At 36.0% G+C, this 14,436-nt stretch overlaps 1 protein-coding gene across 1 annotated transcript in view; it reads left to right on the top strand.

The window, feature by feature from the left end:
• The window catches only part of POLR2B (RNA polymerase II subunit B), a 43,880-nt gene that overhangs the window by 29,121 nt on the left and 323 nt on the right, over nt 1–14,436 (top strand). The window contains exons 16-25 of the mRNA XM_011362604.2: nt 38–236; nt 548–716; nt 6,667–6,763; nt 7,752–7,846; nt 8,871–9,121; nt 9,202–9,291; nt 9,537–9,644; nt 10,393–10,506; nt 10,912–11,072; nt 13,814–14,009. Of these exons, the coding sequence (XP_011360906.1) occupies nt 38–236; nt 548–716; nt 6,667–6,763; nt 7,752–7,846; nt 8,871–9,121; nt 9,202–9,291; nt 9,537–9,644; nt 10,393–10,506; nt 10,912–11,072; nt 13,814–14,009 (1,480 nt within the window). The remainder of the gene's footprint in view (nt 1–37; nt 237–547; nt 717–6,666; nt 6,764–7,751; nt 7,847–8,870; nt 9,122–9,201; nt 9,292–9,536; nt 9,645–10,392; nt 10,507–10,911; nt 11,073–13,813; nt 14,010–14,436) is intronic.

Here is a 14,436-nt window from a genome sequence, read left to right as displayed (position 1 = left end):
AGGAAATGAGGAAATTACCAGAATCATTCTTTTTTAGTTGGCAGGATCTTGTGGCCAGTGGGGTAGTAGAGTATATTGATACTCTAGAAGAAGAAACAGTGATGCTCGCAATGACTCCAGATGATTTACAGGAGAAAGAAGTAGCTTATTGTTCCACGTATACACACTGTGAGATTCATCCTTCAATGATTCTTGGTGTCTGTGCATCTATTATTCCCTTTCCTGATCATAACCAGGTTGGTAGCTGTTTTTAACTTCGGATTTGTGAGGAATTGAGGGAAGTAGAATAAAAATTAGAGATTAATCTATAGTTTTTAAAGGAAAGCCTTTTAATGAAAAGACTGTGAAATTCTACAGAATTAACATTTAATATGCTTATTCTTGTGTTTCACTGTTAGGAGCCATAATTGATTATTCTAAATGTTGTCGCTTATCTTTTAGAAAAAAACAAACTTTACCAACCATATTTTTGATTTATGTAGTAACCTGTAGAATCCGTTCCTTTAGAAATAATTAAATTTTTATTGCTTTTTATTTCTACCTTTAGTCCCCTAGAAACACATACCAGTCTGCTATGGGTAAGCAGGCTATGGGAGTTTATATCACCAACTTCCATGTTCGTATGGATACATTGGCCCATGTTCTCTATTATCCTCAAAAACCACTTGTGACTACACGGTCTATGGAATATCTACGATTTAGAGAGCTACCAGCAGGTATGTTCAGTTTTGTTCTGCATTTTTTAAGATACTGCCATGCTTAAGGCACTTTTCTGGGTGCTTGGGAAGGCTAATAAAATGCATATGACACAGTGTCTATTCTCATGGAATTTATAATGTGGTGGGAAACATGAACACAAAAAGGTAGATATGTGGAAAGTGTTATGATGGAAATACAGGTTCCTTTAGAAGCACAGAATGAAGGAAATGATTAATTCCTGTTGGAAGTCTAGAGCCAGTTTCATGGTGGACTTAGAATTTTAGACAAAAGTTCATTGAAAGGGTATTCAAATTTGAGAGATGGTTTGAGCAAAGGCCTAGATGCATGAGTTACAGGAACAGTCAGTAATCATCTCAGTTTGGTATGGGTGGAGTGGAAATGCATGGGAGTAAAGCTTGGTCTCACTGTGGAAGAAAGCAGGTTGAATTTCAGTTTGAGAATGAAGACCATTCAGCTTTTTTGAGCAAGAAGGTAATTCAGTTAGAAATTTATTTTAGGAATATTATGCTGGTAGTGATGTAAGGAGTAGATTAGAGTCTAATAAGGTATTAGTGAGGAGATAGTTTAGAGGTTTTTGCAGTGATCTTAGAAATGATGATTCTAGAACGAAAAAGTAAGGGGTGAGATATCTGTTAGAATACACTTGATAGGACTTGATTGATCAGTTGTGGAAGAGAGGGAAGAAAGGAATTGGAAATATTGTTGGTGTTCCTGGCGTGGGTGATTAAGGAGAGAGAGGTACTATTGATAAGATTGGGAGCACATTGGAAGAAGAAAGGGGTTTTAGAGGTAAGATAAATTCAGTTTTTGACATGTTGATTTTGAGTTGCTGCCAGAACATCTAAGAAATGATCTTCCAATTGTGAGTTGCACATGTGGTTTGAAAGGTCAAATCTAGAGCTATGAAGGTTTTGACCTACCAATAGTAATTACAGATTACAGAGTGAGAATAAATCTAGAGCAGAACTTTAGGCACTGGGAAAAGAAATCAAGAGAGGTATTTGAAACATAACTGATAAGGAGAATCAGGAGTTTGTAGGAGGAGATTCTTAAGAAAACTGGACAATAGGTAAAATGGCTCAGAGAAGTCTGAAGGGTACAAGAGTATTGAATGTTAGAGGAGACAGCATAGTTCTTTGGCATAATTGTCTTATTAATAGAATTTTGGCTTTGTGGGTAACATTATTTGGTAAAGGTCGCCTTGTAAGTAGTGACTTTAAATTAATAACTAGAATAGGGATCTAACTTTTTCATAGCACATTGTCACAGGTTAGACTGATCTGTTTTCAGAGTCCTCCACCAGGGATGACTGTTGTCTAGAAAAACAATCTGTTAGGTTGTCTATGTATGGTATGCTCATATCTTTGGGCTATGCTTGCAGTGCTGTTTTCTTCAACATTTAGATAATGGTTTCTTTATCGCTAAAAAGAAAAGAAATATAACTGAAGGATTGGATTTGAAACAAATGTTCCTTTGGTACTGATAAAAAGTGGTGAGGGTGTGGCTGGTAGGGACTACATGTCTTTCAGTTTTGTTACTGTTTCAAGCCTTAATCATGTTATTTTAAAAACTTATTTTGAGATAATTTCAAACTTACAAAAAAGTTGTAAGACTAGTACAAAGAACTGTATACTCTTCATCCAGATTTCCTAGTTCACATTTGACCACATTTGCCTTATTTCCCTCTCTCTTTTCTTTAACTGAGAGTAAGTTGTAGACATGAAGCCACATCACTGTTTAATTCTTCAGTGTCTGTTTCCTAAAAACAAGGACGTTCTCTACAGTACAGCCAACAAAATCAGTAGGTTAACATTGTTACCCATCTTAGTCAGAAGTCCCCGATTCAAATTTTGCCTGTCGACCTCATAATGTCCTTTTTGGGTCTGGGATCTAATTCAGGACTGTGTGTTGCATTTAGTTGTTTATCTCCTTAGTCTCCTTAATCTGGAACCATTCCTTAGTCTTTCCTTATCTCTCATGACTTTGATGTTTTTGAACAGTCCAGGCAAGTTGCTTTGTATGTTGTGTCACAAACAGCATTAGTTTTTTCCATGATTATATTCAGGTTATGAAGTTTTGACAGGACTAGCATAGAAGTGATGCTATATTCTCAGTGCATCATATCAGGAGGTACATGCTTTCTAATTGCCCCAACATTATTAGTGATTTTAATTTTTATCATGTGATTTAAGATGGTGTCTGTCAGGTTCTCTACTTTCTGTTAATTATAAATATTTTGTACATATTAGTAATAAATCTTTTGTGAGGAGATAGTCTGAGACAATGTAAATGTCCTTTTCAAACGTTCAGCCATTTAAAGTTTACCATGATGACAGTTACCAAATGGTGATTTTCTGATTCCACCATTTTTTCCATTTGGATGCTGAAATTGTTCCAGATTTTCCAGTGGGAGCATCTTCAAGATGATTCCTGATAGGTCCTCATTATTCTTTAAGCACTTCCTTACATTTTGCCTCATCTTCTGCTTTTCTTCTTCTAAATCTGGATTCAGTCATTTTGCCTTTTAGTGAAGGGTGTAAGATCTGGGTGCTGGGTATGCTCCTTGCTATTAGAATGTCATCTAGGCCCAATCAGCTGACAGAGCTAGGGAAATAATATGTATATACCCATACATACCCCTTTATCTATGTTTATATCTCTGTATATTAAAGAACCATGAGTTCACACCAGTATTTCCCATCCCACTCCAACACCATAGTGTTTATTTTAGAACTCTACTCTCTGATAACGAGAAATCTGGCTCCTGTTGTCTTCAATATATTTATTTCTTTGCTCAGTTGATACAGCTAATCTCCAGACCATCGTGGCTGAATTATTGGCCCTGGTCCTGACTAACATGCCAGCTGCATTGGCTGAGTTCTGAGCCCTGAGGGAAAGGGGCTAATCAGTTTATCTTAGGGAATTTTTTTTTGATTAGTATCATCTCTATTTCTGTAACTTTGATTGACATCTGGGAGCACAGAGCCTTGTGTCAAAAGTGCCTTGACTGGGTTGGGACTTAGAGCCTCCTTGGTGCTGAGCCAAGGCTTGAAGTGGGTGAGGACAAAGTGGCAGTAAGGGTTTGAACCTGGCCGACAGGTGGGTTGTGATCCTAGATTTCACGTGTTTATGGTCTTTGAGCTGACAGATTTTAACAAAGTTACTAATATTTATTGAGCATTCAATTTGTATGAAACATTATCTAAGGTACTTTTACACATAGGAAAAGACCAGCATCATAAAAGCTTTATATTTCTTTGCCTGCAAAATGAGAATAATAATAGTACCTCCTTCATAAAGCTTTTGTGATGGTTACATGGTTAAATCTACTTAAAACTCAGGGCTTAGTTGCCTAGCAGTTAGTAAGAGGAATAAATGTTAGTGGATTAGTATAGTGGTGGTTTTATCATCTCTGTTTTACAAGTGTTAAGATGGGATCAGAAAGGTTATTTGCCTAAAGTTACACAAATTAAGAAATATAAATAAATAAATCAAGAATTTAAACTTCTACGTATTTTTTCCTTTTTGACCAGATGTAGGCCTTGTCCCCCACGTCCCGTTGTTGTGCTCCTTCCTCTTACTACATTGTTTCTTGACTTTGGACTTTAAAGCTAAGGAAAAAATACTGGAAACATAATTCAGAAGTTTACTGTTTTTAGCTAAATTTAGCTGGTCTTTCATATGTGCCTAGATACCTTGGATAAAGGTTGTAGGATTGAAGATGTTGCCTCCTGGGCTGTAGTAGATGTGGCATATGTGGGCAGTCCCGGTATTGTCACACAAGAGGCAGGAAAAGCCTCACAAAGACCAAGACAGCTGAGCACCTGTCAGCTGAGAAGGTGGGAGTGGGGTGGGGGTAGGCATAGGTGGTGCTCCATGGAAACCTGAGGATGTGCTGGGGAAGTCTTGCCTGTTTCATGTTTTACAGGTATCACATATGTCTTGCCGCTGGTTTCCCCAGTAATAGGATCACATCACATTTCCCAAGACTCTGAGATTTCTGCAAATTCTTGATTCTTTTCAGGTCTCCCTTGCCTTCAGGGTCCTGTGTCTTTATGAACTTTCTCTGCATTACACGACTTGACTATGTGTGAAACAGAAATTTTCTAGCTCTCCCAAAGAATCCACACAATGTGGATGTTGCTAAATAGTTCTTAGAGGAATTCTTAGATTTCAAGAGGAGTTTTCGTTGTATACCTGAGGAGTGACTATTTGACTTTTCTTATAGCCGAAGAGCCTTCTTGGCTGCCTGCTCCTGGGGGCTTTATCTCTGGCCCTTCCCAGGAAGGGAGGACTTATCTTCCCTGACACTTCCCTTCCTTTGAAGAATTTCACTCTCCTTCCTCCCCAAGCAGAGCATTTTAACTTTTTCTGGACCCATTATAAATACCTTGACCCATCAGGGTGCTTAGAAGAACACATGCCCTCTTGTTTCTGTGATTCTTCTTCCTTAGAGAGCAGTCATGGTTTTATTTAGCATAGGTGTTTAGCGTTACATAGTAAACGGGGCTTGTAATCTCAGATTCCTACAGGGTTAGGCCAGATTGGTGAGTAGTTGATGAATGGAGAGAGGTTTGCCTTTCCGTTGGGTTTAGCCCTACTTAGGTTCAGCTGTGGTTGTGATGTATGTATGCAGACACAGTGATGCCAGGCCTGATTTTTCAAGAAAAGTTTGAAATCTAAGCTTTTGGGTGAATTTACTTTTTAAAATGTTATGAATAAATTTATGTTAAAAACAAACTCTGGAATCAGCTACCTTGGGCCAATGTGTTTAAAATAGCTGATGGAAAGCTTTCTGTGGCCCAGCAGCCATCATTTTTAAGGAGCAAATATGGTTGTCAGGGAGGAAGGCCTGCCCTTTGCACGAATCTCTTCAAATCCATCCATACTTTGGGTTGGGAATTAGTGGAAATTAGAGACTGGAGGACTGTGTCTTCAGTGTCCCAGACCCTTACCAGAAGCACTGCCACCCCTTACCTGCACTCCACTTATTTAAACTGTTACACCAGTGCTGTACACTTAAAGGAGTAAATGAATGATGTATCTTTTCATGAAGGATGGGTTGTTTGTTGAAAGATGAGTTTAACTTTAAGGAAGCAAATATAAACTATTCAGAATTCAGATAACCAAAACATTTACCCATCCAGGTTTTGGTTCCCTTACATTCTGTAGTCATAGTTTTTACCCCACATTTGAAATATTTAAATCAAGATATTATATTAACTGTGGCTTTAGAGTTGAGTGTATTTAATTTTTGGAAAATCTGATGATTCACATATATGTGAATTATGTTCATTGAAACCACACTCACATTCAGTAGTCATTTCTTATATTGTAATGTCGTGTGTTTTCAACTTTTTTTTTCTTTTTGAATATATATATTTTAAATAAGTCTCATCAAAAGTTGTTTTGGCAGCAGCAATTAAGAATAAGATTGTGGTGGGGAAGATGATGTCAGTTTTCTGGTGGCATAGGAAGAGGACCTAGGAGCAGAGCAGGGCTAGGAAGAGGTAGTAAGTACCAGGTCCAAACCTAGGACCAGAAATCAGCCTGTTGCTTTTTAACTTTGAGATCATGGATAAGTTATTAGCTCTTTCTGATAATGAGAAGAATAATACTTACCTTGTTCACGGCACAGGATTGCTGTGAAAATCATGAAACTTGGTGTGGGGAGGTACTTTATAAATCTGAGATGACTTGTATATATAATCACTGATTATAAGAATGGATGCATTGGGAATGACTGCTGTTAGGATTTGCTTGTATTAAATGTTAAGACATCAGAGTAGTTGCCTCACAGATTGCTGTTCCAGGAGTAGACTTTGACAATTACCATGGTGAAAACATCTTTGGCAAATGTGGTGAAATAAAAATGATTTAAAAGAAGGGTGATTTTTCTTTGTTTCCCAGATGATACTTTAATGTATGCTCTTTAATGCACCACAGGTATCAACTCAATTGTGGCCATTGCATCGTACACTGGATATAATCAGGAAGACTCTGTTATCATGAATCGTTCAGCTGTAGATCGAGGCTTTTTCAGGTCAGCTATTTATAAAAGTCAAAACATAGATACAGTGGAAATATTAATATTTCAGTCGGGAAAATTTCTTTAAAATTAGGTTGACTTCTATGCGTCCAGCTTTTTGGTAGTTTTGAAGGTTAGACTGGAAGAAATTTTGATCTCATAGCAGATAAATTTTTCTGTTAAGATAGTTAATCTTTTGCCTCCATTTATGAAGCTTTGTGGGTATCTGGCGGACACAACATGCTGTTGTGTGGATGTCTGTATGGAGTTCAGTGTGGTGAAACCAGTGCCCTTCTCCAGAAAACAGAAGGCCTGGTCAGTCGTCTTTAACAACCGAGGACTCTGCTTCCTGGGCCTCAAAAGTTTCCAGATAGTAATGTTTTGAGTCCCTTTTATTTGTAAGCAAATACACATTTACATTTAGATTATATAGAAAGGTCTAAAGAAGAAATAAAAATAAATATGTAATCTTAGGACCTATAAATATTCAAATTAGTGTTTTCAATCTTTATTTTTTATGCTCAATTTCCATATTTTATTGACAATTTCAAATCCATGGCATATGAAGATTGGTTAAAAAACTGGGAATTTAGAAGAGAGGATGGATTTTTTTTTTTTCTGTGTAGTTTCAGAGGCTAGCACTAGGACCAGAGGGTGGACATTATAGCTTAGTGTCATAGACTCGAAATATTGGAGCAGATCCCGGGTGACCATCTCTAAGGGTAATTATGGAAGGATTCTTGGGGTAGGAGGTTGGACTCAGTAACCTTAAGTTCTCCCTATTCTCACATCAAGTCCAGCTGCGTTAAGGGTATGACTGAAATGCTACAAGTGTGGCCCATGCAGTAGCATTCATGACTTAACTGACCTTAATGCAGTTAACTCTTATCCTAGGTTCATGGTTTAAGTTGTTTCCCAAATATCAAGTAAAAATTATTGGGATGTTCTATACCCTATTATTAGAGGAAAATAGAAGTTACCTTAAGAAACCCTGTGTTTTTAGGTCTGTTTTCTATCGCTCATACAAAGAACAGGAGTCTAAAAAAGGATTTGATCAAGAAGAAGTTTTTGAGAAGCCTACTCGTGAAACATGCCAGGGTAAGTGATACTGACATTTAAAGGATGGAATTCAAAGTTAAGTTACCATGATTTTCCTAATTAAGTTTTCTAGGTTTTGTCTCCCCCTTTATTTTTTGACATATGGGAGTGTGTTTTTATGTCATTCTTAGAGCTCATATTTAAGAAGATATGTGTGTTTGCCAAGTCTTTGCACTTAGGAGCATGCTTGCTCTAAGTTCTATCATCTAGATCCTGCACTGAGGAGGGTATTTGGAAGTCAGAGGTTGCATGTTTCATGGAACACACCTCAGCTCTATTCTCATTCGTACTGTGTCCTCTCTCAGTTTATGTATTTACATGGGAACTTTCTCCCTTCACATTGTAGTATGACCACAATATTTGTCTAACTACAGTATTTGTATACATTTAACAAATAAATGAGAGGATGCCTAGCATTTTTTGTCTTCTAAAATACTCAAACTTATTTTCTAGTTATTATTTTCACACTTAAAAATACATATACAGTAGAATGGATGAAATGTCCCAGGGAAATGGGGTATCTCTGCTTCAGTTTTGGCTTCTATTAGTATTGCATGAAGTAAAATGTGTTTTGTTCCCCTAGGCAGTTACCTATTACTCCATTTCATGGAGGGGTTCTGTGTAGTAGTGAATTAATGTTCTAGCAGAATGAAGATTATGTAAGATAAAATTCATAATTTCTGTGGGAGGATATGTGTAGAGGGCATAGATGTTCCTTCTGATGTAATATAGAGATCAGAAGATGGCAACACACTTATCCAAAGTCACCTAGCAAATGGAGAATCTGATTTTCCAGTGCTCAGGCCAGTGCTTTTTAGAGTTCAGAATAGTTTGTAATATTTGGTATAAGGGCATTAAATTATTACCACACATATGGTTCATGCTGTTAGAGATTCCTATGAACTTCTCTGACTTGGAAATGATTTATGTATTTGGTTTTTAATCTTTTTGGGGGGTTATGTGACATTTACATACTTTTTTTGATAGTACCATTTCAGAAAATTCCATGTCTTTTTCTTCATAGGTATGAGACATGCCATTTATGACAAGCTGGATGATGATGGTTTGATAGCTCCTGGGGTTCGTGTGTCAGGAGATGATGTTATCATAGGCAAAACAGTCACCTTGCCTGAAAATGAGGATGAACTGGAGAGCACTAATAGACGCTATACCAAGAGAGACTGTAGCACTTTTCTCAGAACTAGTGAGACGGGCATTGTAGATCAAGTTATGGTAACTCTCAACCAGGAAGGATATAAATTTTGTAAAATAAGGGTGAGTATAGTTTTGTCACATTACTATTTATAGAAATTAAATTAAATCAACTTAACTAACCTGTTTTTATATGAATTCAGGTACGCTCTGTTAGAATTCCACAGATTGGAGACAAATTTGCTAGTCGACATGGCCAAAAGGGTACTTGTGGTATTCAGTACCGACAAGAGGTAGGTAACTTTTATCTCCCTTACTCCTAACCCAAAATTGTTGAACATTTTATTAAATGAAAATTTGCTTTCACTTAAGAGCCCGACAGTGATAAAGGCTTAATTTTTAATTTTAGTGTTGAATAAGTATATGAACATGCTATATTGAACAGAATCGAGGACATAGAAAAGCTTGGATGAGGTGGAGGTCAGTTCTAGTTCCGTAGCTAAGAAATTTAAGTTTGTTTTTAAAAATTCTTTTATAGGATATGCCTTTCACCTGTGAAGGTATCACCCCTGATATCATCATAAATCCCCATGCCATCCCCTCTCGTATGACTATTGGTCACTTGATTGAATGTCTTCAGGGGAAGGTAAGAGATTTTCTTTAACAATATGGGTTCCAAACTGATGTTCCTTCCAAAATGGTTATAGGTGGTTTCATTCATAGTTGAGCCACGGTACTTTGGAAGAAGCCAGAATACTTATTTTCCTGCTTTTAATTTGGTTATGGTTATGCCTCTTTTTTTTTTTTTGCAAAAATTTGCAGTTATGTCTAACTCAGAACTTTTGTAAAATTTACTATATGCAGCCTATACATATATATGGTTATTCTTTTGATTTGTTCTTTTCTATAAAGAATTCATTGGTGGTCAGTTCATGTAAACTTAATTTTATAGCTGTATATTAGCTGTGCATGCAGGTGGTTTTCTGTTTTTAAGTGTCTTGTTAAGGTAGAATGGGTACAGCCCATTCTTCTAAGGGGAGACAGCCTAACAAATGGATGGCTTGGTTTTAGGGTATTAAAATTTTCATTTTCCTTGCACTATAGGAAGTATTTTGGAGTCTTATTCTTTTTGTAACTGGTTCCATGGATAGCTTCTTATTTGAAGGGTTATACTTGATTTTTTATTTTTTAGGAGAAGCAGTTATTTATACTTCATGTAAAATGTTAATAAAATGAGCCTTACAGTATTACAGCTTTCTATAACATAGATTTTTAAAGTTCAGAATCTTTCTTTTTCTAGAAAGGATTTTAAAAATTGAATATATTTTTATTGATAAAGACTTCTAAGGGGAGACAGAAAGAAACAGCCTTTTAAAGACTATTTTTTTAAAAAGGTATCAGCTAACAAGGGTGAAATCGGTGATGCCACTCCATTTAATGATGCTGTTAATGTGCAGAAGATATCTAACCTTTTATCTGATTACGGCTATCACCTCAGAGGAAATGAGGTATGTTTGCTCTTACATTAGTAATTTGTTAAATGTATTCTATTTTGTATGTGTGGTTTCATTTTTAAAAAATTAAACCTTTCGTTGAAGTATAACACATCAAATACGTGCACAAATCATAACTGTACAGCTTGATGAATTTTTAGAAAGTGAACACATCTGTGTGACTGGCACCCAGATCCTGAAAAGAAAATTACTAGAATCCTTTTATGCCTAGACACCCACTCCCTCTTCCTCATCTTGTGTCCCCTTCCGGTAACTGCTTTCCACCCACAACCCCAAGGTAACCACTCTCTTGGCCCCTAACAGTACAGATTAGTTTTGTCTGTTTTCATTTTTATATAAATGGAATCAGTGTATGTACATACATTTTTTGAACTTGTTTAACATTTTAAAATGTTTCAGGTCCTGTACAACGGTTTCACTGGCAGAAAAATCACATCACAAATTTTTATTGGCCCCACTTATTACCAGCGTTTGAAGCACATGGTGGATGACAAGATTCATTCTCGTGCTAGGGGACCTATTCAGATCCTTAATAGACAGCCAATGGAGGGTAGATCTCGGTAAGAGAACTGCATCATCGTCGTTATTATCGATTAGCCTTTTTAAATGAAAAATGTCAAACACAATTATAGAGATAATGGTATAATGAAACCGCCATGTGCCTGTCACCCCACTTCAGTAATTATCACCTCATGGCTAGTCTTGGTATATCCATCTTCCCTCTGCCACCAACCCCTGATTATTTCCAAGCAAAGCCCAGACATCATATAATTTCTTCTGTAAATATTTCATCAAATATTTGAGTGGTTCTCAAATTTCTTGATTCTAGGATTCCAAAGAGCTTGGTTTATGTGAGTTGCATCTGTCGATATTTATCCTATTAGTAATTAAAACAGATTTAAATTATTTGTTAATTTATTTAAAAACAACAGTAGTAAACCTATAGCATAACATAAATTTTAACATTTAAATTTATTTTCCAAGTAAATTTAGTGATGCATGACACTGGTTTATCTTTTTGCAAGTCGTTTTAATGAGCTGGTTTTTGAGAAGACAGCTGGATTTTTTGTGTCTACTTCTGCATCCATTCCATTGCAGTATTTTATTTTTTATGTTTAAGTATATGAGGAAAATCTGACCTCACGCAGATATGTGGTTGGAAAAGGGAGGTATGTTCTAATAACCTTTTCAGGTGATTGTGGATGTTGTTTTTGGATACTACATCAAAATGATAAGTTGTAGTTTCTTAAAGGTTAGTTGTGATGTAGAATCTAAAACCAAGTAAGTGAATTTTTTATATTTATTACATTAAAATCCATTGGTCTGTCTTGCACTTTGAATGTATCTTTTACAAGTGAATAATTCTGTAGCATCATAATTGGTCATTTGGAAAATATTGGTTTAATAAATTATGCATTTTTAAATGTTGATATATTATACCAAAAAATTCACATTAGTGAATATTATCATTGATGTCATCAGAAAAGTCTTTAAATATTGGGAAACTATCAAGCCCATAGTGTTGGATAGATGTTTTCTAAAATTCTAAGTTTTGATTGAAAACTCAAATTTTCAGTAATTTTCAACAAATACTTATAATTGTCTTCCGTGAAAGCTCACTTTGTTCATTTTCAAAAAAATGTCTGCCAACTGAGTCTGAATTAACTTAGTTGGTGTTAATATTGGTGGATTAATATAATTGCTGTCAGCTTTTTTCAAGTAATGAATATGTTTCATCATAAAAGGGATTAGTTCAGAATCCTGCAAGTGCCTTTAAGACCATTCTCAGTATACAACTGAAGTGCTTTATGAGGACTTCCCATTTTTTTCATATATTATTAAGAAGATGTGTACTCAAGAGTCAGGGTTTAATAAAACTAATCATTTTTACTGCTTCACTAATGACAGTCTTAAGTAAAACTGGCTCTTTTCCTTCACTCACAGCGGAATATATGATTGCTAGTAAAGTTTGTGTTCAGGTGCCAGCAGTTTTAATTCAGTTACTTTTGCAACCATCAACGCAATGTCAACAGAGTGAAAGAATCAAATGTGGTGTTAGTATTATGAAAATAGTTTTCACCCTCACAGGGTCCATAAAAAAAAAACTAACCACAGTACCTTCTTAATATTACTTAATATCCAGTGTTCATATTTCCCTGAGGAGTGCACACTTTTAAAAAAGGTTTGTTGGTTTTAATTAGGATACAAATAAGGCCCATGCTTTGCAATTGCTTGATAGGTAGGTCTCTCTTTCTTTTTAAATCTAGGTTGCCCTCCAACTATTTTTCCCTTGCTATTTGTTTAAGAAACTGGATTGTTTATTCTGGAGCTTTCCTCACAGTCTGGATTGCATTCCTAGACTGTGCATTACTGTTTTTCTCATCAGAAGCAGATCTAGAGCCTTGATGAAATGTCAGGATCGTTTTTTCGCAGTAGTACTTCGTAGGTGGTATTGCATGCTTCTATGTCTGGTTGTCTCTCTTATGATTTTAGCAGCTATTAATGGTCATTACTTAATGCCGACTGATGCAATTCTAATTTTATCATTCCTTCCATTATTAACTGGAATACTTTTATAGAGAGAAACTTTGCTTCCTCAGCTGGTTACTTGGTGACATAATTCACATGGTAAAGGCAGGATAAATGCTTGAGTCTTTCCCTTTATTTACCAGTTTTCAAAATGAGTTGGTTGTCTACCATCTTCCAAAGTTGACCAATGATTTGTTTTTTGGTAACAGCATTAGAAACGCATTGATTTTTATGTATTTTGTGTATAAAGAATGTTAAGGAAGCCATCGTCATCCACCTGTCTGGACATCTGAACAATGCATTTCATTTTACGTTCATGCTGGGCACACCTGTGATTATTCACTTGTTCTTTCCATTACTTTTGCCAACATGCATTTATCCTTTCAGGCTTGATTGTCTAGAATATTCATTCATTCATGAAGAAGCTGCTTGATTTAGATCCAATTTTTTTGTAATTCATTTTTTAGTATATAGTTGAATTTTTAGTAAGTTAAATGATAGCATGCTGAGATTCTACTCTGTACTTCGTTGTATTTTATGAGGAAAATTATATGCTATACTTGAGAATCAAATTATTTAATCCATTTGAGGACCTTCTAATACACATCAAATAGTTGGTAGACTTCTTAACCCACAATGTATCGAGAATGCTGGCGTATAAAAATTCGTCTAGTTCTTCTTTACTAATGTCATTCATTACCTTCGCCATTCATCAGTGTGGTATTGCTAATAGAAAACAAGTTCAAAATAAGCTGCTGTTTTTCCCTTATAGTGATGGTGGCCTGCGTTTTGGAGAAATGGAGCGAGATTGTCAGATTGCCCATGGAGCAGCCCAGTTTTTAAGGGAAAGATTGTTTGAGGCATCAGATCCCTATCAGGTTCATGTTTGCAATCTTTGTGGAATAATGGCGATCGCTAACACCAGGACTCATACATACGAATGCAGAGGCTGCCGAAATAAAACCCAGGTGTGTATATACCTTAGCAGTTAGTTATTTGTTTAGACTGTAACCATGTTGGTCTGATCATCCAGGCAGATTTAGTATGGTGGAAGAGATTGGCATTTTCACAATTTTGAATATCACATCTCTATAGGATTCCTAGTTTTAAAAGAGGAAAAAGAAAATTTGATTTCTCTAAAAATCAGTTTAAGTTTTAGTGTGGTAATGTCTCTAAGCTGCTCATCTTTTGGAAAAAGTCCTTATACAAGGAGTTTTAAACTGCATTTAAAAAATACCTTTTAATTGAGAAGGGTAAATATAAATTTTGTCTGGCAGAAAGGATGAAATACCAAGGCTCATTAGGAGAAAGAGCCACCAAAGGCCAAGGTAGCAGGATGAGTGTTATCAGCCTATGCATTTATTCATCAGCTCCAGTACCAAGTTTTTACCTTTT

The sequence above is a fragment of the Pteropus vampyrus genome, unplaced genomic scaffold (genome assembly GCF_000151845.1).
Source record: "Pteropus vampyrus isolate Shadow unplaced genomic scaffold, Pvam_2.0 Scaffold77, whole genome shotgun sequence".
Taxonomy (NCBI): domain Eukaryota; kingdom Metazoa; phylum Chordata; class Mammalia; order Chiroptera; family Pteropodidae; genus Pteropus; species Pteropus vampyrus.
This window is presented reverse-complemented; position numbering and strand designations above follow the sequence as displayed.